The following is a 20,688-nucleotide window of genomic DNA, read 5'->3' as shown; positions in this document are numbered from 1 at the left end:
AGATTAGCATTTTAGCTTTTTTTGTCTTATAGCCAAAAAAAACGCATGAAACACACTTCCAACGCTTTTAGTTTTAGATTTCACTTCAAGTTTAGTGATGTCTTCAAAATGACAGCCAATACATTAGAAAACAAAAACAGAAGAAACTCCCCCAATGCTCTGTTAAACTGACATTGATTATTAGTTCATTATTCTCGAGTCTCTGGCACAGCCCAGAAACAGGTGCTGCATTTTAGATCCAGACAAGCCAGGACAATTCTGCAAACGGAACAGATTTTTATCCTGTCCTCATCCTGGAAGCAGAGCCCCATTTTGCAGTCAGGTAGCCGACAGCAGCTGCAGCATATCAGAATGCACCCCGGCTGCCTTAGCTGTGCCCTTTTCATTCAGTGCTGAGGAGCATTAGCATATGGAAATTGCCTTTCAGAACTTCCCATTTCTAGAAGGCTCAGAAAAAGTCACTGGGAAAAAAGAAACAGATGTTTAAAAAATTCTTACATAAATGCTTAGCAATTTTCCAGGCCAAGATTCTACAGCAGCGTTTATTGGCACAAGTCCTGTGCTTTTGTATCTCCCTCCCTGCCTTATGCTGACCCAGCAGTTTGGCAGCTCTCCCGTGTTTTAAACTGTTCCTACTCGTGAATGACTGCCTGGTGACTTAAGTTAGGGGAGAAAAGGCTTATTGAAGCCCCTGAGAGCACATACTATTTCGCTGGTGATATCTTCGCACTACCAATGATTTCTGTATTTTGTATTTCTGACTTTATTGTTGCTTACTGAACTTGAGCTCGGAGTTTGCAATATATGCCTTAATTAGTACCCCATTTATTTGTGTGTACACAAGGTTCTATTGCTGTCATTATCCACAGTGCTCATGAAGTAGTGTTCTTGTTGTTTTTCTGCCAGATTGGAAGCACTCCTCTCTCCTTCTCTTGCTGCTTTTTTTAAAAAAGGCAAATATATACTGGTATTTATGGCTACGGTACACCAATTCCTGTTTTTTAAAAAAGTCATTTTTCTTCTTTCTATACTTGTTTACCCTGCATTATGTTTTCCTTGTCTCAGACTTGGATTCCACACATGGAGCTTACTTGGCTGCCTCTGTATGCTTCAAAACACATGTTCCTAAGTCATTATTTTCATATCTTGAGAACAAATCCATAGTTTGATAAACTCTAGTTCCCTAACAGGGTACAGCTCTGTTCAACATGCTGTGGAATTACTGGCTCCTTTCAATATCATGGTCACACAATGGGACTTCCTCTTCCTCTTCTCCCCTTGCACTCCCAACTGCCTTCCAAATCTGCTTGAGAGGGTTCCCCAAACCTCCAGACCCAGCTGGGGTGGGAGGGTGAGCAGGACTGCAGTGAGAGAAGAAATCAGTTCTGCCAGCAGTACTATCAGTTCTGCTAGCAGAAAGCTATTGGATATTTTTCATTTACAATGTTTATATACTGCTGCCCATCTAAATAGATTCCAGAGCAGTCAACAACAAAAAAATAAAAGGAATACAACGCAATAGGAAGAGTTTTAGCAGAATTAACAAAATTAACCATTTTAAAAAGAGAATACAAGTAAAAACCATGGCTGGTCAATCAGGGAAAGCTAGGGGGGATCTACACGTCGTACTGAAGGCGCTTTCGTGCGCCTCCATTGTGCCCCGGAAACGATCGTGTAGATCCTGCCTGGTAAGAGGCGGAGGAAGAGGCGGAGGAGGAGGAGGCTGGGGAATCCAGCCGCGTCCTTGCCACCGCTGCCGCCCACCTCCCCGCCGGCCTCCTGCTGCTGGCGAAAGAGCCACCCGGTTCAGAGAGCTCGGTGGAAGAAGGCGGGGCGGCTTCTTCCGCCGAGCTCTCCGACCCGGGTGGCTCTTTCCCCAGCAGCAGGAGGCCGGTGGGGAGGTGGGCGGCGGCAATGACGCAGCCGGATTCCCCAGCCTCCTCCTCCTCCGCCTCTTCCTCCGCCTCTTACCAGGCAGGATCTACACGATCGTTTCCGGGGCACAATGGAGGCGCACGCAAGCGCCTTCAGTATGAGGTGTAGATCCCCTCCTGGTTGAAATAAAAATGTGTTCAAGCAGGCACTGGAAACAAAACGATGTTGGTATTTGCCTGATATCCAGAGCCAGAGATTTCCAAGGAAAGGGGGCCACCACACTGAAAGCTCTACTCTGGGTGGATTCTAATGACCAGGTCGCCTCAGTGACCAGGCAGGTTGATAAGGAAGAGGGTGTTCTCTCAAGTATCCTTATCCCAAGTTGTTTAAGGCTTTATATACTGGTACTACAGTGTTAAACCTGGGCCGATAGCAGAATAGGCACCCAGCAAAGGCATTATATGCTGAAAGGGCACAGTTCCTGACAACAGCGGAGCTGCTGCATTCTGATAACCATCATTATCAATTCTCAACTGTCTGATTTATGTACACATGCAACTAGTTGGATTTCACAGAACTGGTCAAAGTGCCAGGTGAAAACATTCTATTAGCCCCGCTCGTGCTCTTCGCTCCTCTGATGCCATGTTTCTCGCCTGCCCAAGGGCCTCTACTTCCCTTGCTCGGCTCCGTCCATTTTCTTCTGCTGCCCCTTACGCCTGGAACGCTCTTCCAGAACATTTGAGAACTACAAGTTCAATCGCAGCTTTTGAAGCTCAACTAAAAACTTTTCTTTTTCCTAAAGCTTTTAAAACTTGATGTTGTGCAGACTTTATACTGTTAGTTTTACCCTACCCAGCGCCTGCTTACCCTACCCTGTGCCTGTTTGCATTCTCTTCCCCTTCTTATTGTTTTACTATGATTTTATTAGATTGTAAGCCTATGCGGCAGAGTCTTGCTATTTACTGTTTTACTCTGTACAGCACCATGTACATTGATGGTGCTATATAAATAAATAATAATAATAAATAATAATAATATTAGCTAATTTTATATGTTCCTTTATAGACATTGGAAAGAGGAACTGGTTAAAATTGGCTGGCTCACATGTAACGCCAAAACCTGAGTTGGGGTTACACAAGTTAGCCTCAATCTCACAGTTTCTCCCCTCCCTCTGCAAGCTCTAACTCATTCACTTCCTTCTGAGTTTGCAGTAAGTGATAAATGCACTAAACCAAAACCTATGAACTATATAGGAGCTATCTCATTCTGTTTTTATTTTACATTGACCCCAATGAAGAGAAAGTTAGTCATGCTTATGATTTCAACAGGACATAAGCACAAAATCTCCCAGTTAGTGCAGGATTAAATAGGTATGAGTGTTCAAATCAATACCAGTTATCACCTGCAAAAAAGGCGTATTAAATAAAAGTATTTTGGCCAGATCACATTTTAATCCAAGCTCTTTGTTCTTTGCTTTTTGTTTTATAAAAACAGCTGACAGCTGATATTTAAGTGCTACCTAAAACTAGTTTATTTCTGGATTAAAAAATGACTCTGGCAAAAGCTAGATATGAATGGCTTATAGTAAACAATCCTCTAGAACTCGCTAAAAGCACAAAAAGGCACAACAACTATGGAAAACTCCTCATTCATAGCCTTTTCATTAAATACTATTCATTGCATGTCCATTCTTTTGGACAATGAAAAATGACCAAACGTATTAACAGTTTCAAACAATTACTCTTCATTTCATACACATGGCTGGCAATTTAAATTGATGGAATTAAATATCCTCACCATTTCAACCTTGAAATAACAAGTGGCACAATTCATCTATTTCCCTCCTTCCCATCCAATACTTTTGTTCGGTCCTGATCAACAACTCTGCAGGGTCAAAGGGCCTGATCCACACCTATGCAAGGTTTGCGGCAATCGCATTTTCAGCTCCCTCAGCTCTGGCAGGAATGTTCAGGGCTCAGAGGTTATATGGCCTAATGCTACCGCAAATGGTGGGAATACTTGCAACAGACCTCGGGTCATGTTAACTCAAGGACTGTATGATTGTGTTGACAAAACAGTGCCAGACATGTTACATAGCAAGTATGACTTGAGTGGGCTGGGGCTCTTATCCAAATATACTTTTATATTCTTATTATTTTTTATGCTGAACATACCCGTATCAATTCTTCATTCTTGGGCTCAAAAATTAAATGGGGAAATATTTTATGGAACATAAGAAATATCACTGCTACACATTTGATAACATACATTGATAATATCAATGCTATACATTTGATATTTCCAGTAGTTAGATTTGAAGTTGCAATGAAGAAAAAAGCTGGCAGTTATGTCCTAATTTGTCTTGGACACAGTAATGGGAGCCACGTAACTAAATCTATGGAGCTGGTAGAGAAGTCAGGAACTTCTTTCATCCTCAAGACCAGAGAAGCTCTTGGGGGGCACATTCCAGTTGTGGGCAGTGCCAAAGGTAAAAGTGGGGGGGGGGGGGGGAGTCCAAAGACACCAAAAATGTCAGAGAGGCATTTCAACCTTTTAAAATATGGAGGGGGAGGGAATATGCAAAAGCTGGGAAACCATCAAGCAATTGGTGATAGGAGGACAGGATGTAGCCACCAGGAAAATGCTGGGGCGCCAGATTGGGACCCCAAGAGCAACTGATTTGTCCCCACAGGCCTGAGGTTCCCCATCCCTGTGATAGAGACTCTGACATTTTTAGAGTCCATTATAGAGCTTTTTTAGGGTGACCACATGAAAAGGAGGACAGGGCCCCTGTATCTTTTAACAGATGTGTAGAAAAGGGAATTTCAGCAGGTGTCATCTGTATGCATGCAGCACCTGGTGAAATTCCCTCTTCATCACAACAATTAAAGCTGCAGGAACCCTGCCCTAGAGTGACCAGATACAAAAAAGGGTTCCTGCAGTTTTAACTGTTGTGATGAGGGAATTTCTCCAAGTGCTGCATGCATACAAAGGACACCAGCTGAAATTTCTTTTTCTATACAAACGTTAAAGATAAAGGAGCCCTGTTCTCTTTTCCATATGGTCACCCTAGCTTTTTTGTTTTACTTACATAAATCTGTTCTGTAATATATCATGCTCAGGCAGTTCAAAGCAATCAAACATTTTAAAAAAATGTTCAGATACCCTCATTTCCTTCCTCCCGCATGTCATCCTTGTTTTCTTTTGTTCTTACAGGCTGGTGTTCACTGACGGTTTCCTAAAATACAGAAAATAACATATTCAGAAATATAAGTAAATCATAGTTAAAATGCTTTGCTCCCACTTGATTGTAGTACTGACATAACAAAGTTGCTATTTCCTTAATGAAGTAGTGTAACTAAATCAACACTATTCATTGCCTGGTGTCTTTGTGAGGTAGTTTGTAAGGTAATTCATCATCAGAATTAACGTACCTCACAAGCATAATCAGAACACAAACTAGCTGCGCACTCCTATATATGTCTACTTCAGAATTAAGTCTCATTGACTTCAATGGGACTTGCTCCCAGATTGGTCAGTATGGGCCTATTCAGACAACACACTAAGCCGTCATTAGGCCACTAACTCTTGTAGCATGTTTAAACCATAGTTATGTAGTCACCATGGTTTGGAAAAGTTTACACAACACACTAAACCACAATGTTTAGCTCAAAATGTTTCACTACCATGGCTTAGCATGTCATCTGAACAGGGTTCTTTAAGTAAAATGAAATGCAATCACTACCTACCCAGAAGAATCCTACGAAAACGAATGAAATGGCCACTAAATTTAATTTAACGCCGCCGCCCCCCACCCCCGCCCCGGTGCACTAGCTATGCTATTATATCTCTTCTACCTTAGTAAACAACACTAATTAGAACATGCAAGGAAATAAGTTTCCTACATCACCCCCCATTCATCTTGATGGCAACCAAACAAGCTATATGCCTTAGTCAATGTCCTCACTGAACAAGAGGATACAATTAATAGCTGTGATACTGATCTCTAATCATCACACCAATGCAGGGAAGTATGCTATAATGGTTGTTAAAAAGGTGTATATTTAATGGAATCCCTAAAAAGAAATACTACTGAGTTCTTACTCCAGTCCTACATCTGGAGTGTGGGGGAGCAGGAACTGTTCATATTGACTGCCAGTTGGTCAGCAGTGTGTAAAGATCAGACTTGGTTCTTCCTCTATTTCAATAACCGATGGTATTGACAAGTATTAGACATATGCGTACTATGTTCACTGATAAGTCAGTTGTGTGTGAATACTCAGCAAATACAAAAGCAGGTCTGAAATCCATGCCTCTCAATACTTCAGTTAACATGCTAAAAGATAAAATGTCTAAAGCAGAGTCAGGGGACACACACCCCTTAAACCCTTACATAGCAACTAAATAATTCTAGTGTACTCAGGTGCATTGTGTTTGGGGATATTATAAAAATAAACAGTGGCCAATACATCTATTCAGCATTTATTTGTGTTATGTAAGCCAGTTTTAAATGTATAAAGTTCTCTAGCTCTGTTTTTCTGCCCTTGCACTCTGACATTTATATTTGTATGGATAATTTAAAGTGTGCAACGCATTCAAATATTTACAGAAAATACTGCCAAGAACTAAACAGCAGACTTTCATGGAAGAATCCAGTCAGAACTTGAAAGGCTGGGAGATTTGAAGCCCCCTGTTTGAAGAGCATTTTTTTTAAAAAAAAAATGCACTCAGCTTTCTTTCTTTCTTTCTTTATTACATTTTTATACCGCCCAATAGCCGAAGCTCTCTGGGCAGAAGCTTGGTCTCTTAGTTGCAGTTACTACAGATGCCAGTGAAGTTTGCAGTGCTGAGACCCAAAAATGAGCTTCTGAAATTTGATAACATTTGACCTAAAAGGAGAGGTGAGCATTACGATCTATAGATTCCTCTCCAGTAGCCCCATCCAGAACTGGTTGACACACCTCCAAACCCAGGTTGCGGCCTTTGACAGTAATCACCTCCGTCTTGTCTGGATTCAACTTCAGTTTGTTTTCCCTCATCCAGCCCATTACCGCCTCCAAGCATTCATTCAGAGGAGACACACTATCCTTAGCTGACACTGTTGTTGAAGGCATAGAGAAATATATTTGGGTGTCATCAGCATACTGATAGCACCCCACTCCATGCCTCCGAATGATCTCTCCCAGTGGTTTAATTTAAATGTTAAACAGCATTGAGGATAGGATGGTGCCTTGTGGTACGCCATATGACAGCTCCTTCTTTGAGGAGCTGCTATCCCCAAGCATCACCATCAGGAACCTGCCCGAGAGGGAGGACCAGAACCACTGAAGCACAGTGCCCCAGATTCCCAATCCCCTCAGGCGTTCCAGAAGGATACCATGACTGATGGTATCGAAAGGCGCGGAGAGGTCCAAAAGTGCCAGCAGGGACACATTCCCCCTGTCAATACTCAGGCATAGATCATCCACTAAGGTGACCATATTTGTCTCAACTTCATATCCTGCCCTGAAGCCAGTTTGAAATGGGTCTAGAAAATCTGTATCATCCAAAACTGCTTGGAGTTGGGAGGCAACTGCCCTCAATCACCCTACCCAAAAATGGAAGACTTGATACTGGTCTATAGTTATTAAGGTCCAGGGGGTCCAGGGAGGGCTTTTTTTAGAAGCAGCCACACCACCGCTTCTTTTAAACACGATGGAAAACTCCCCTCCCTGAGACATGCATTAATAATATGTTGTAGTTGTAATCTAACTGCATCTCCTCCCTGGGCGACCAGCCAAGAAGGACAGGGATCGAGAGGGCAAGTTGTCCTCCTTACTCTTCCAAGCAGTTTGTCCACATCCTCAGTACTCACCAACTGAAACTGATCCAGTGTAATCCTACTTGTAGAGCAAATGGTTAGTGAGCGTGTTTAAACCATGGTTATGAAGCCACCATGGTTTAGGAATGGTTCACATGACACGTTAAGCCATAATGGCCCTGTTCAGAAGACATCTTAAACCTCAGCTTTAACCATGGTGAATAAGGCTTTTTGGAGACTCATTGGAGACTCATTCACAGGTGCTATTGGAGGTGCCTATGGGCACTATGGCACTATGTTGGGGACCCCATCCTAGATGAGATACCTTGTCAAGAGGAGCAAAAGTTAGATCTCCAGATGTTTTCAACCAAATCCCAGAAGCTCCTCCAGCATTGACAATGAGCAGGAATGCTGGGAGTTGAAGTCAAAAACATCTGGGTATCTACTTTCTGCCTACACCTGCCATAAATCATATTTCAGCATCCATTCTACAATAACCAAGAACTGCTATAGATGTAATAATTCAATAAAATGTGATATTCCATTATCTGTTTCTTGAACTCACAAATTCGTACAGTATGACAATCTCAAAAGTGGGAAGATCCCTCTCTTGAACCTCAACATGTTCTCTGCAGAACATTATTTTTACAGATTAAAAAAAAAGCAACACAGGCAGTTTATCTGAATTACTCCATTTTCAAACCTGCTGAAGGCATGGGAGTATTGCAAATTGTCTCATAGCAGAAAATCGTCATACAAATAAATTCAATCATATGTGATTCGGGCAGCCCACCCAAATCCATTTTTGAAGAGAGACACAGAAATGGAGGTTGTTATGATAATGGTCTGCCAGTCCACCCCAGAGAATGCTGCCTGAAAAGGTTGTTTCACTTTGTTTCATGTGAAGGCTAATTCTGCTTCACAAAACAAAACAAAACAAAACAAAACAGAAAGCTTCATGGAACACACATCAGGTCCTTTCCTAGGCAAAAACTCTTCTTCATTATCCTAACAAATCTGAATATTGTGTTATTTCAGTAATCTCAAAGCAACACTTACTACACAAAACAGTCCTTAGGAAATGCCCTCTGTTGAAGTCCTTGAGAAGAGGGCTCACTTTACTTCCCATTTATCCCTGATAGCCTACTTTAGTATATAGCTTTTGCAATGTGAGCAAGCCCAAGCCACAAATCAGGAACTTACTTTTTCGTCTGACTCATTTTCCTGCTTAAAGATATCCCTCACATCAGGAACTTGATACTGTTTGTTTTTCTTCCTCATCGTCTGTGTGACAGTCTCCACTCGTTTCTGTACTGCTGCTGCCTGCGTACGGGTCAGTGTAGCCAAAACCACCATGCTTTCTTGAGAATCTCCAGCAGCCTCGCCAAAGAGATTTGACAAACCCGCTTCTTTTAACCACTCTTCTTCCAATTCTCCCTCTGGCCCAAATAAAAAGAAGAAGAATGAAGAGGGACATATGCTAGATGTTAATGCTAGATGTGGCCATTACACACATTTTAAAAGGAAGATAGAAATAGTTCCTGTTGACTTGAGAAAGCAAAGGGTCTGTAATCAGTGATGCAAATTGAGACTCTCCGGTGTCTGGAGGAAGAGGTTTTGGCTAACCTTACCTATGGCCCTGATTGTAGCTGCTTCGCTTTCTCCCATACAAAAATACAATGGGATACATTGCCTTGCCTGGGAGAAAGTTAAAGGCTGTTAACAGTGAGATAGAGATAGATAAGTTGGGGGGAAATATCTTAATACAAATGGGTGATAGTATTGCAGCTTTCTCTCTTCCTTAGTGATTTCCAGGAATGTGATCATGTCCTTATAATTTAGATAAACCACCACAGATTCAGAGTTCTTTCCAATAAAATATTGACTTCTTTTTTAAAAAAAAATCCATCAAAATTTATTTTACAGAATTATAACTGGATGTTTGTAGTACTACCTATGCCTTTGTTTTGCAACCTCACTGCAAAAGATGCTCAGTACTATTTTGAACAAATTAAATTCCGCTTTTGTTAGCAATTGAAGTCTTTTAGTTCAAGTTGCAGCATTTTTTATTCAAGTGTTACACTATTTAAATCTTTCAACTTTTTCCTATGTGGAAACGGATCTCTACCTGCAATGCACTCTACATAGGGCTACCTTTGTGCCTAGTCCTGAAACTTCAGCTAGTACAAAATATGGCAGCCAGGTTGGTCACTGGTACACCTAGGGGGGACCATATTACACCAACTTTAAAATCACTTCACTGGCTGCCAATTAGTTTCTGGGCGAAGTACAAAGTATTGGTTATTACCTTTAAAGCCCTACATGATTTGGGTCCAGTATTTTTCAGTTTTAACTATTTTTAATTAATTAAAAACTAAACTTAGGCCAATGCCTTCAACTCCCAGCATGACTACAAGCAACTGAAGGCATGCTGGGATGTGTAGGCATTTTGCAGATCTCGGAGAAAGCGCACGAACACGTAAGCAACTGTAATGGCTACACAACCTTACTGGGCTTTGGTGGTCATTTATCTGCTTCTGAGAGGCATTTTCCTTTGCTCCTGGCTGAGGCAACTCCGCAAGAGAAAGCAAGGACAAGCAGAAGGTAAGCGACTCTCAGATTATGAGACCAGAGCTGGCCGCATCCTCTGAGAGTCATTTTCCTTTGGTTCTGGCTGAGACAACTCTTTCAGAGAGCGAGTGGAAGGGAAACAGCACTCAGGTGCGAACTCTGTAACAGCTACAATGTGCTCCTACATAGGGGATGGGAGCTTGAAACCATGCAGTCCAATCACAAACCACCCCCATGATGATCATGGTTGCTATCTCAGGATCCATTCAGAGATCAGCCCAAGCCTGGGAGGTGGGGTGGATTGGGGTGGGGGGCTTGGTGCAAAGAAAATAGTCTTGCTTGGTTGGGAGAGAGCGGGGCTTGGGAGGGGGGGAAACAGCTCTGAGGAGAGAAAAAGGGATGTCTTCATGACAAGAAATGGTCTTTTTCACCAATCTTATCAGACACTGTGCCCTCTTCCCTCTCCCTTCTGCGAGGCTTTAGTGCTGCCATGTATGCAGCTCCTAGTGAGAGAGAGACAGAAAGAAACTAATTTAATTAATTTAAAAGTTACCTCACAGGCCTAACACTGGCCTATCTTGTGGGGTTGTTGTGAGGGTGAGAGAGGGGAAAAAGGATTACCTCACAAGCATATATCTTAGGGGGCCTGAGCAACGCTGGGTATATTTATTTATTTATTTATTTATTTAGAGTATTTTTATCCTGCACCTCAGCCAAAAGGCTCTTGGAGCGGCTTACAATGTATCATTAAAGAAGACAGTCCCTACCCTCAGGCTTCCATTCTAAAAAAAGACATGACACACAAGGAGAAGTGAATGGGGAGGGAAGAGGGAGAAAATAAAAAGAAATTAAGGAGACTGCTTAGGCTGGTGGGAAGGCCCTGCTCCGTCCTCTCATCTCCCAATGGAGGGGCAAACCAACAGCTCCTTCTTCCCCACAAGGTGAAGGTGTTAGCCCTGTGGGGGGGTGTCCAACTGAAGCAGGCTCTGATGGTCCCTGCCTGCTCCAGTCTCCCTCGCATCTTCTTCCCCACAGGGTGAAGATGGCAGTTAGCCCTGTGGGGGGGGGGGGTCCAACTGATAAAGAACAATCTCAAAGTCACATGATGGAGCGGAGTGCATCTGCTAAGGAAACTTATCTGATCAGCACTGAAATTATACTTCAAAAGAAGTATAATCATGTATCACTGTTATTGTTTCCTTCCTTCACAATGAACACATGCATTGTACTTTACATTTAAAATATAAGAACGTAATCTTTTTGTTAAGTTTAAAATGGTGTTATCTGCTTGCTGGAAGAGTAAATATCATATTTATTATCATATTATTTCGAAGAACAAAATCAGTTCTTCAAATGCGACTGCTAGATGTTGCACCATGTGGACCAGCTGAGCACTGACAATCACGTCTGTAGAAAAAGAGCAACTTCTTGTTCTCCACCACAAAGCTCTGGACATAATCCAATAACAGTAGCTTGAAAACTGTACATATGTAAATGAAAAAGAAAATCCATCCTCACTGTAGGAACAAAAACAAAACGCCCTTTTAGCAATTGCTTCCCTTAGCATCACGCAAATCACTGGAGTGGTGTGAAGACACTGACAGGGTTCAGATGATCATGTCAGTAAAAGAAGCTATCATGGCTTCTGCCCCTGCTGCATCATTTACAATAATTCCTCATGATGAAGTGTGTGTTGGCATGTCATCCAAACCTCCTGCATAGCACCGGGGGGGGGGGGGGGGGGCAGGGCTTCGTATCCACCCTACAACTCAGGTCTTGCAGTAGGGGCTGTAGCGTGGGTACGAAGCCACCCACACACTGGGTTCAGACAAAATGTCAATCTGCACTGCATTGTGAAAATTCTGCAAATGACGGTCACATGCGCAGGGGCAGGGAGAGAAGCCACAATGGCTTCTTTTACAGATGCTGTCGTCCAAACAACCCCACTATTTCACATAAGAGAAGAACTATTGTTTTTTTCTCCAGCCAATGACAGTTCTACAATAGCACTTTCAAGTCTTTGAAAACCATGGCCAGTACACAGTCACTGGATGGCAGTTTTGCAGATACACTGCAAAGTCCAACTGATCTCAGTCTTAAATCAGTAACAATGCAAATTCACAGAATGTGTCTCAAGGTAGTAGAAAAGATTACTTTATTTATAATAAATTCCAGTGCACTTTGGCCTTGATATTTTTAGAAGCTTTCTTCAGGGGTAGCTTTAAAACTGCCTTCAGAGAACTCTAAAAGAATGTCTCTTGAACTCAATAGCTGAAGAAGGCCCTCCAAAATATCAGGACTGAAACAAGTAGGGGTTTATTATAAACGATATTTTACAGCATCTTGAGACGTGTTCTCTCTTTGCGGATTTGTTGTGGATGCTTTCTAGTTTGTAACACCTGCAAGAACCAAAGGATCTAATGGTGAGATTCCAAAAAGTGATCGGAGAAATAGGTTTTATTAAGTTTAATTCTGATTACCATCAGGTTCTTTCACCACAACCATTTCTTGTTCTTCCTGATTATTGCCTCTGGTTTCATTGATGTTTTCAAGCTCTTTCCAATAGTCATCCATGGATAATTCATCCAGTGAATCCTGAGAACCTGAATGATGAGAAAGTGGCTTCCCTGAGGGCTTCTTGGAGTTTTCATGGTTCATTGTATATTGGCCAGATCTGCGGCTAGAAAATGTAAGCATAATTTACAATGACATCAAAACCAGTAAAGAAACATAACACTGATCCTCGTATGATTTTATGCCGTCATAAAATTTAAATTTTACATTTCATTTTTCCCCTTTTATCCACTTTTCCTAAACTTTTGAGTACCACTAAATATTTTATGAAGTTACAGTGCACAGGGGAGGGATTGCAAGTTCTCAAAGCCTGAATTATTATTTTCTTTTAAATATTCCCATTGGTCTTATTAACATTCAGAGTTCCATCAGCATTTGTGAAGAAGATAGTTTTTTCCCAGTGCAGGACAACAAATGGGGCAAGGAATAAAAAGAACATGATAATTGGAGTCTACTACCGACCACCCAATCACGAAGACGAGGACAAAACTTTTGAGAAACAAATTGCCAGTGTTTCAAGGAAGTGTGATGTAGTAGTGATGGGGGACTTCAATTACCCTGATATCTGTTGGGAGACAAATACTTCCAAAAGCAGCCCTTCCAAGAAATTCCTGACATGTATGGGTGATAACTTTCTCCAGAGAAAGTGGAGGAAGGAACTAGAGGATTGGCAATCCTTGACTTGATATTGACCAATAGGGATGACTTAGTGGATAAAGTGGCAGTTACGGGAACTCTGGGGGAAAGTGACCACATCATACTTGAATTCTTGATTATGAAGGAGACAAAAGTTGAGTGTAGCTATACACGTACTCTGGATTTTAGGAAAGCTGATTTTAATAAACTCAGAACTATGATAAGTAAGGTCCCATGGCAAGCGAGCCTAATAAAAAAAGGAGTGCAGGGTGGGTGGGAGTATTTAAAAAAGGAAATTTTAAAGGCACAGTTACAAACAATTCCAACAAGGAGAAAAGATAGAGGAAACCAATGTGGCTCCACAAAAAGCTTACATATAGGATACATATAGGAAGTGGAAGGAAGGCCAGGCTACAAAAGAAGAGTACAGACAAGTGGCGCAGAAGTGCTGAAATGGCGTCAGGAAGGCTAAAGCTGTGAATAAGCTGAGATTAGCAAGGGATGCTAAAAGAAATAAAAAGGCTTTCTTCAGATACGTGAGTAGTAAAAGACAGAGGAAAGAAATGGTGGGTCAACTGCTTAATGAGGATGGCAAATTGATAACAGATGACAAAGAAAAGGCTGAAGTGCTCAATTCCTACTTTGCCTCAGTCTTCTCCCAAAAGCGGGTTTATGACCCCCCTGGAAAAAGTGAAGCAGAAGTTGAGGGGGCAGGATTGTAGTTTGAGATTGATAAACAAATGGTCAAAGAACACCTAATTTCCTTGAATGAGTTCAAATCTCCAGGGCCCGATGAACTGCATCCTAGAGTAATGAAGGAGCTAGCGGAAGAACTCTCAGAACCTTTGTCTATTATCTTGCAAAATCATGGAAGACGGGTGAGGTGCCGGACGACTAGAGGAGGGCTAACGTTGTCCCTATCTTCAAAAAGGGCAAAAAGGAGGAACCTGGGAACTACAGACCAGTCAGTCTGACATCCATCCCTGGGAAAATTCTGGAGCATATTATAAAGAAGTCAATCTGTAAACACCTTGAAATCTATGCAGTGATTACTAGAAGCCAACATGGATTTTTCAGGAACAAATCCTGTCAGACTAATTTGATTTCATCTTTTGATCAAGTAACTTTGATTCAAGTAACTTTTGATCAAGTAACATCTTTTGATCAAGGACTGTGGGAATGCTGTGGACGTCATATATCTTGACTTCAGCAAAGCTTTTGACAACGTGCCCCATGATATTCTGATTAACAAACTAGCTAAAAGTGGGCTAGATGGAACAACTATTAGGTGGATTCACAGTTGGCTACAGAATCGGACTCAAAGAGTACTTATCAATGGAACCTTCTCAAACTGAGGAGAGGCAACGAGTGGGGTACCGCAGGGCTCAGTCCTGGGCCCAGTGCTCTTCAACATTTTTATTAATGATTTGGACGAGGAGGTGCAGGGAACGCTTATCAAATTTGCAGATGACACAAAATTGGGTGGGATAGCTAATACTCTGGAAGTCAGAAACAAACTTCAAAGTGATCTTGATAGGCTGGAGTGCTGGGCTGAAAAAACAGAATGAAATTTAATAGGGATAAATGCCAAGTTCTATATTTAGGAAATAGAAACCAAATGCACAGTTACAAGATGGGGGATACTTGGCTCAGCAATACTACAAACGAGAAGGATCTTGGAATTGTTGTAGATCGCAAGCTGAATATGAGCCAACAGTGTGATATGGCTGCAAGAAAGGCCAATGCTATTTTGGGCTGCATTAATAGAAGTACAGCTTCCAAATCACAGGAGATACTGGTTCCTCTCTATTCAGCCCTGGTTAGGCCTCATCTAGAGTATTGCGTCCAGTTCTGGGCTCCACAATTCAAGAAGAATGCAGACAAGCTGGAGCGTGTTCAGAGGAGGGCAACCAGGATGATCAGGGGTCTAGAAACAAAGCCCTATGAAGAGAGACTGAAAGAACTGGGCATGTTTAGCCTGGAGAAGAGAAGAGAAGATTGAGGGGAGACATGATAGCACTTCAAATACTTAAAAGGTTGTCACACAGAGGAGGGCCAGGATCTCGTCTCAATCCTCCCAGAGTGCAGGACATGGAATAACGGGCTCAAGTTAAAGGAAGCCAGATTCCAGCTGGACATCAGGAAAAACTTCCTGACTGTTAGAGCGGTACGACAATGGAATCAGTTACCTAGGGAGGTTGTGGGCTCTCCCACACTGGAGTCATTCAAGAGGCAGCTGGACAACCATCCGGCAGGGATGCTTTAGGGTGGATTCCTGCATTGAGCAGGGGGTTGGATTCGATTTTTATTTATTTATTTATTTATTTATTTATTTATTACATTTTTATACCGCCCAATAGCCGAAGCTCTCTGGGCGGTTCACAAAAATTAAAACCACAGTAAAACACCCAACAGGTTAAAACACAATTACGAAATACAGTATAAAAAGCGCAACCAGGATAAAACCACACAGCAAAGTTGTAGGCCCCTTCCAACTCTGCTATTCTATCATTCTATGATTCTATTAATCATCCTGCACTTTCAGGGTTTATTTAGAGAGAAATACTTCAAATATGGATAAACTCACATGGGACAATTCATGCTAAAACAAGGAAAACGACTTCAGTGTACTGAAGTTAAGAAGTTCATCTTTGTGTTCAAATCTAAGCAGGGCTGAAGTTTATGCATGATGACCCATGATGGAGAAAGAGCAAAGCCCAACATACTGATGTAGAGTTTCTATGACTCTGTTCAGACCATTTCCATGGATCAAATATGACATGTCAACCTGTGGCCAGGAGCATTTCCATTGGCAAACACCCTTTAGTAGGATTCCAGACGAAAAAGAAATCTGAACTTCCTACGATTCTTGAGCCCCGTCCCTTAGTACAAAAAACATTCACAATTGGCAAGTGTTCATTCACTTTAGAGGTTAAAACCAACCAACAGTGCAGAGGCAAAGTGTATGAAAGCCAACTTTTTAAAAAAAAAAAAAAAAAAGAGGATAGGATTAATCTGTGCAGATTAATGCAATAGTTGCTCCAGGGATACCAATTTCCTTTAGGGCAATTCCTCGTACTTAAAGGCAATGAGGCAATACTTCGCTAGCAAAGTAAAATGAGTACTGGGAGAGAAGGAAGTTTTGGCTGTTTGGAGAAGGTCACTGACCACAAAAGATATTAAACTTTAGATATTAAACAAAAGATATTACAGATACATTAAACCAGTTGAAACCAACTGTGTTACTAACTCTTATAATGGAATATGAACATAAGAATATAAGAAGTGCCATGCTGGATCAGTCCAGCACTCTGTTCACACAGTGGCCAACCAGCCATCAGCTAGGGATCAACAAGCAGGACATGGTGCAACAGCACCCTCCCACCCATGTTCCCCAGCAGCTGGTGCACACAGGCCTACTGCCTCGAATACTGGAGATAGTACACAACTATCAGGGCTAGTAGCCATGGTGGCCATCACTACATCTTGTGGTAAATGGACCCCAAGAGAAACTGGAAACTGGCTAGACTTCAGAAATTATGATAAATATATGCCCAGTTCATGACATAGGGGCATGACCAGCCCAAGACATCTTTGTGCCTGAGATGAAGGCCAAAATGGCTCCATGTAACCTCCCACCGCTACCAATTCCATGTATAAAAGCAGTTAAATCTTACTTCAACACTGGCAATGGAAAAACAAATGTCCACCACACTTGAAAACAAAAGGCTAGCTTAGTGGGTGCAAAGCAGGCTGTGTGACATTCACTGCACTGCCCTTTCATGCCTCCCTGCTACCACCAGCCCAGCTTCTGTCAACCACGGCAATTGCCTCACTCTGCAGCACAGAGCTAAAACCAAAACATTAAGTATACCTTTTCTAACTTGATTCGATTAGAATAATGAACTTGTTTCAAAAGTTATTTCAGTGATAAAATAATACACTGTAGGTTGGTTTGCCGGCAGATGTCAATAATGTTGTAGCCTTCATATATATTATAGTGTAGTATGGAAGCAATACTGAATCACGTGAAATACAGTTAGTCTATAAAATGGGCTTTACTATGGCAGTACAGGAAAAAGAAAATTGAAATCAATTTAACTGACTCAATATAAAAGGTAGTTATCATCAAAGAAATTGGTCAAAGTCTGATGAGAATCAGCAACTATCATGAATGAATGACCTATAAAATAATTTTTCAACTTGTATTGTTGAAACAGTGATATCCTCATGCCCTTTTTAGCCCCACACCTGTGGCCTCATGCCCCCGTTACTATGAATGAAAATGCTTTTGGAAAGGACTCTGACAGAGAATGCAGCTCTTCACCTGACCAAAACAATACACACCTCAGAACAATTGCACAGACTTCCTTTGCTTTTCCTGTTACTTAGGTAGAACATAAGTTGCTCTTCCTGCTACTTAGGTGGAACATCTTGTGACCCTAATAAACTACTTACTTACATAGTGTAGGGAAGATCAATGCTGAGCGGACAAAAGACAGGAAGAGGAAAGGGTTATCAGCCCTCACCCTCTTTGCTGCCCCAGTGCTCCCAATTGTAGCCTTAAATGCTGCTTTTTAGTTAAAAAGCAAAAACACTTGAAGGCTACTCGCAGGTCTCCAGGATACAATCAAACTGGCACTTGGGGCCAAACTACACAGGATGTTAATTAAATAGTTTGCTCTTACACACAACTTTCCCTCCCCCCCAGAAATAGACAGAGCAGGGGCCTCAATCTGATCAGAACCTGGTATAGTTGGGGAGGGGGAGCTTTTGTATTTTGCCCCAGATTGGGGAAGCTGTGCCTGCAGTTTGTATGTGGGGAGAGTTCCCCACATGATAGGCTCCAATTTCCCTATTCCCAAGGCCAAGATCCTAATCCAAAGCTGGCCCCCAATGCGGGCTATTTCTGAAGGAAAAATTCATGCACACAAGGGCCTCCCACATGATTAATGTCACATGTAGTTTGGTCCTTACAATTTTGGAGAGAAACTAGACGGGTGGAGGCCCAGCAAACTAGACACCACACAGCCAACAAATTTGTTAATTTTTATTATTATTAAATACATTGAACACAAAAATCAAGAATAAAACAACAACAACTATACACATCAATACTTATTCTATATACCTCCCCACACATGGTCGATTACAGTTTCCTTCTTACATCTTTCATTTCACTTTTCCCCCGGGGTGTTTTTTTAAGTTTCCATTTCATTTATTGATTATCTGGTTTTTATGAGTCCCATAGGTTTCTGCCAAAGTTGTTCTGTTTGATTCCTTTTTCACAACAAATTTCTTAATTTCAAGTGTGAGGTGAACATTAAGGAGAATACTTTTTATATTTGCTTCTCCCTCATACAAATCAAGCACTGCCCAGTCTGCAGAAAATGTTAGTATCCAGAAAGTACCCAAGTGACTGCTTGACAACAAAACCACAGAAAGATACCAGTTTCAGGGGAAGTCGTCATAAAACTATTTACAACTCAAGGACTAGTTATGCCAAGAATTGTGGTATGTTCATAAATATTCTCTGAAGATTTCCTTTGGCATTTAGCTGCTAGCCACTCTTGCATAGCTGTAAGATAAACATAACCCTTCGCAGAGTTCCAAGTACTTGATACAGAGTCACGATAAGAAGTGACTCTTCCTGTTGTGGGCTACCAAGTCTAACATTACAGAAGTGTTATAACACTGTACCATCACTATCTTTCATTAAGTTTACTCACAGTTCTCACCTGAGCTGTTTCACGCAAGTATTGCTTTTAATATAGAACTCTTGAACAAAAAAGCAATACAGTCTTTTTATTCAAGGGTTTCATCTGCTGCAAAAGATCTATAACCCTTTAAAGTATGCTATCTATGCTATCTCCATTAGAACTTGTAGAAGGATGCCACATGAATCACATTGAGGAAAAAGAGCTTGCACGGCCATGGTGTTTGATAGATAAAACTAGGGTGACAGGAGGACAGGGCTCCTGTATCTTTAATAGTTGCATACAAAATGGAATTTCAGCAGGTATAATTTGTATATACCTGGTGAAATTACCTCTTCATCACAGCAGTTAAAGCTGCAGGAGTTATACTGGAGTGACCAGATTCAAAAGAGGGCTGGGCTCCTGCAGCTTTAACTGGTGTGATGAAGAGGAAATTTCACCAGGTTCTCCATGTATAATTTATTTATTTATTTTATTACATGTATATACCGCCCCACAACCGAAGCTCTCTGGGCGGTTTACAACAAATAAATAATAAATAATACCTGCAGAAATTCCCTTTTCAATACAACTGTTAAAGATACAGGAGCCCTGTCCTCCTTTTCATATGGTCACCTAAGGTAAAACCAGGTATTTCTCCTCTTCCCCATGCTATTTATAATGGTATTCATTTCTAAAGGTTACTTAATGAAACGTTCTATGAAAGTTCTCCACTCCTAAACTATGAACAGGAACTAGGGGTTGAATCCAAAGGGAGGATCTAATGTTAGTCCTACTTAGAGTAGCCTTATTGAAATGAATGGGACTTAAGTCAGACTAACGTTGGATACAACCCCACAGCTTCCATTAATGGAACAGGGAGGGAGCGATTCCTCCTTCCCCTTGCAATCCCACATACACCCTCAAAATCTGCTCTGGAGATTTGGGAAACCCTCTGGAGCAAATTTTGGAGGGGGCTGCAGGGGGAGAAGAAAGTCTCATCACATGAGTGCAAGGCTACCCTTTGAAAGTTGTATTTCGCTGTTTATACTTCATCAGAAGCATTGGTCAAGCGATGTTTGGGTTCAAATCCCTTGCTATGAAGATCTCAATGTGATATTGAAGATCTCAATATCTCAGGACTACTGTAGGGTCTTTAAGCTGGATCAAAGAGGTTAGGGCAGGCATAGGCCCCCATGAGCACTATGCCATTTGGGGAGGGGGATTGAGGGTGCATTTGAGAGCGCCTTCTCCCTTACCAATCACTGAGGTCATTGGAGGGCATGCGCCTGGTGGTTCCACATGGCCCGATTGGAATCTACCAGGAGAAGAGCCTTTAGTGTAGTGGCCCCTTCTCTGTGGAACTCCCTGACCCTGGAGATCAGGCAGGTGCCAACACTAGGCTGCTTCTGGTGCCTCCTGGGGGAAAACATCTCTATTTCAAGAAGCCTTCCCAAACTGACCAGGCACTTTTTTCTGGTCCTTTATTTTAAATTAAACAATTTTAATTTGCTTTTATAATATTCTTTCTTTTTA

The 20,688-nt window shown here is 41.7% G+C and overlaps 1 protein-coding gene across 3 annotated transcripts in view; it reads right to left on the bottom strand.

The window, feature by feature from the left end:
• The window catches only part of ARHGAP18 (Rho GTPase activating protein 18), an 82,344-nt gene that overhangs the window by 24,830 nt on the left and 36,826 nt on the right, over positions 1–20,688 (bottom strand). For all 3 annotated transcript variants that reach the window (XM_063124689.1, XM_063124688.1, XM_063124691.1), the window contains exons 2-4: positions 12,727–12,926; positions 8,879–9,114; positions 5,041–5,113 (exon numbers count right to left, since the gene is read on the bottom strand). In XM_063124689.1, the coding sequence (XP_062980759.1) occupies positions 5,041–5,113; positions 8,879–9,114; positions 12,727–12,926 (509 nt within the window). The remainder of the gene's footprint in view (positions 1–5,040; positions 5,114–8,878; positions 9,115–12,726; positions 12,927–20,688) is intronic.

The sequence above is a fragment of the Elgaria multicarinata genome, chromosome 4 (genome assembly GCF_023053635.1).
Source record: "Elgaria multicarinata webbii isolate HBS135686 ecotype San Diego chromosome 4, rElgMul1.1.pri, whole genome shotgun sequence".
Taxonomy (NCBI): domain Eukaryota; kingdom Metazoa; phylum Chordata; class Lepidosauria; order Squamata; family Anguidae; genus Elgaria; species Elgaria multicarinata.
Note: the sequence above shows the minus strand (reverse complement) of the source record. Positions and strands in the feature narration are given on the sequence as shown.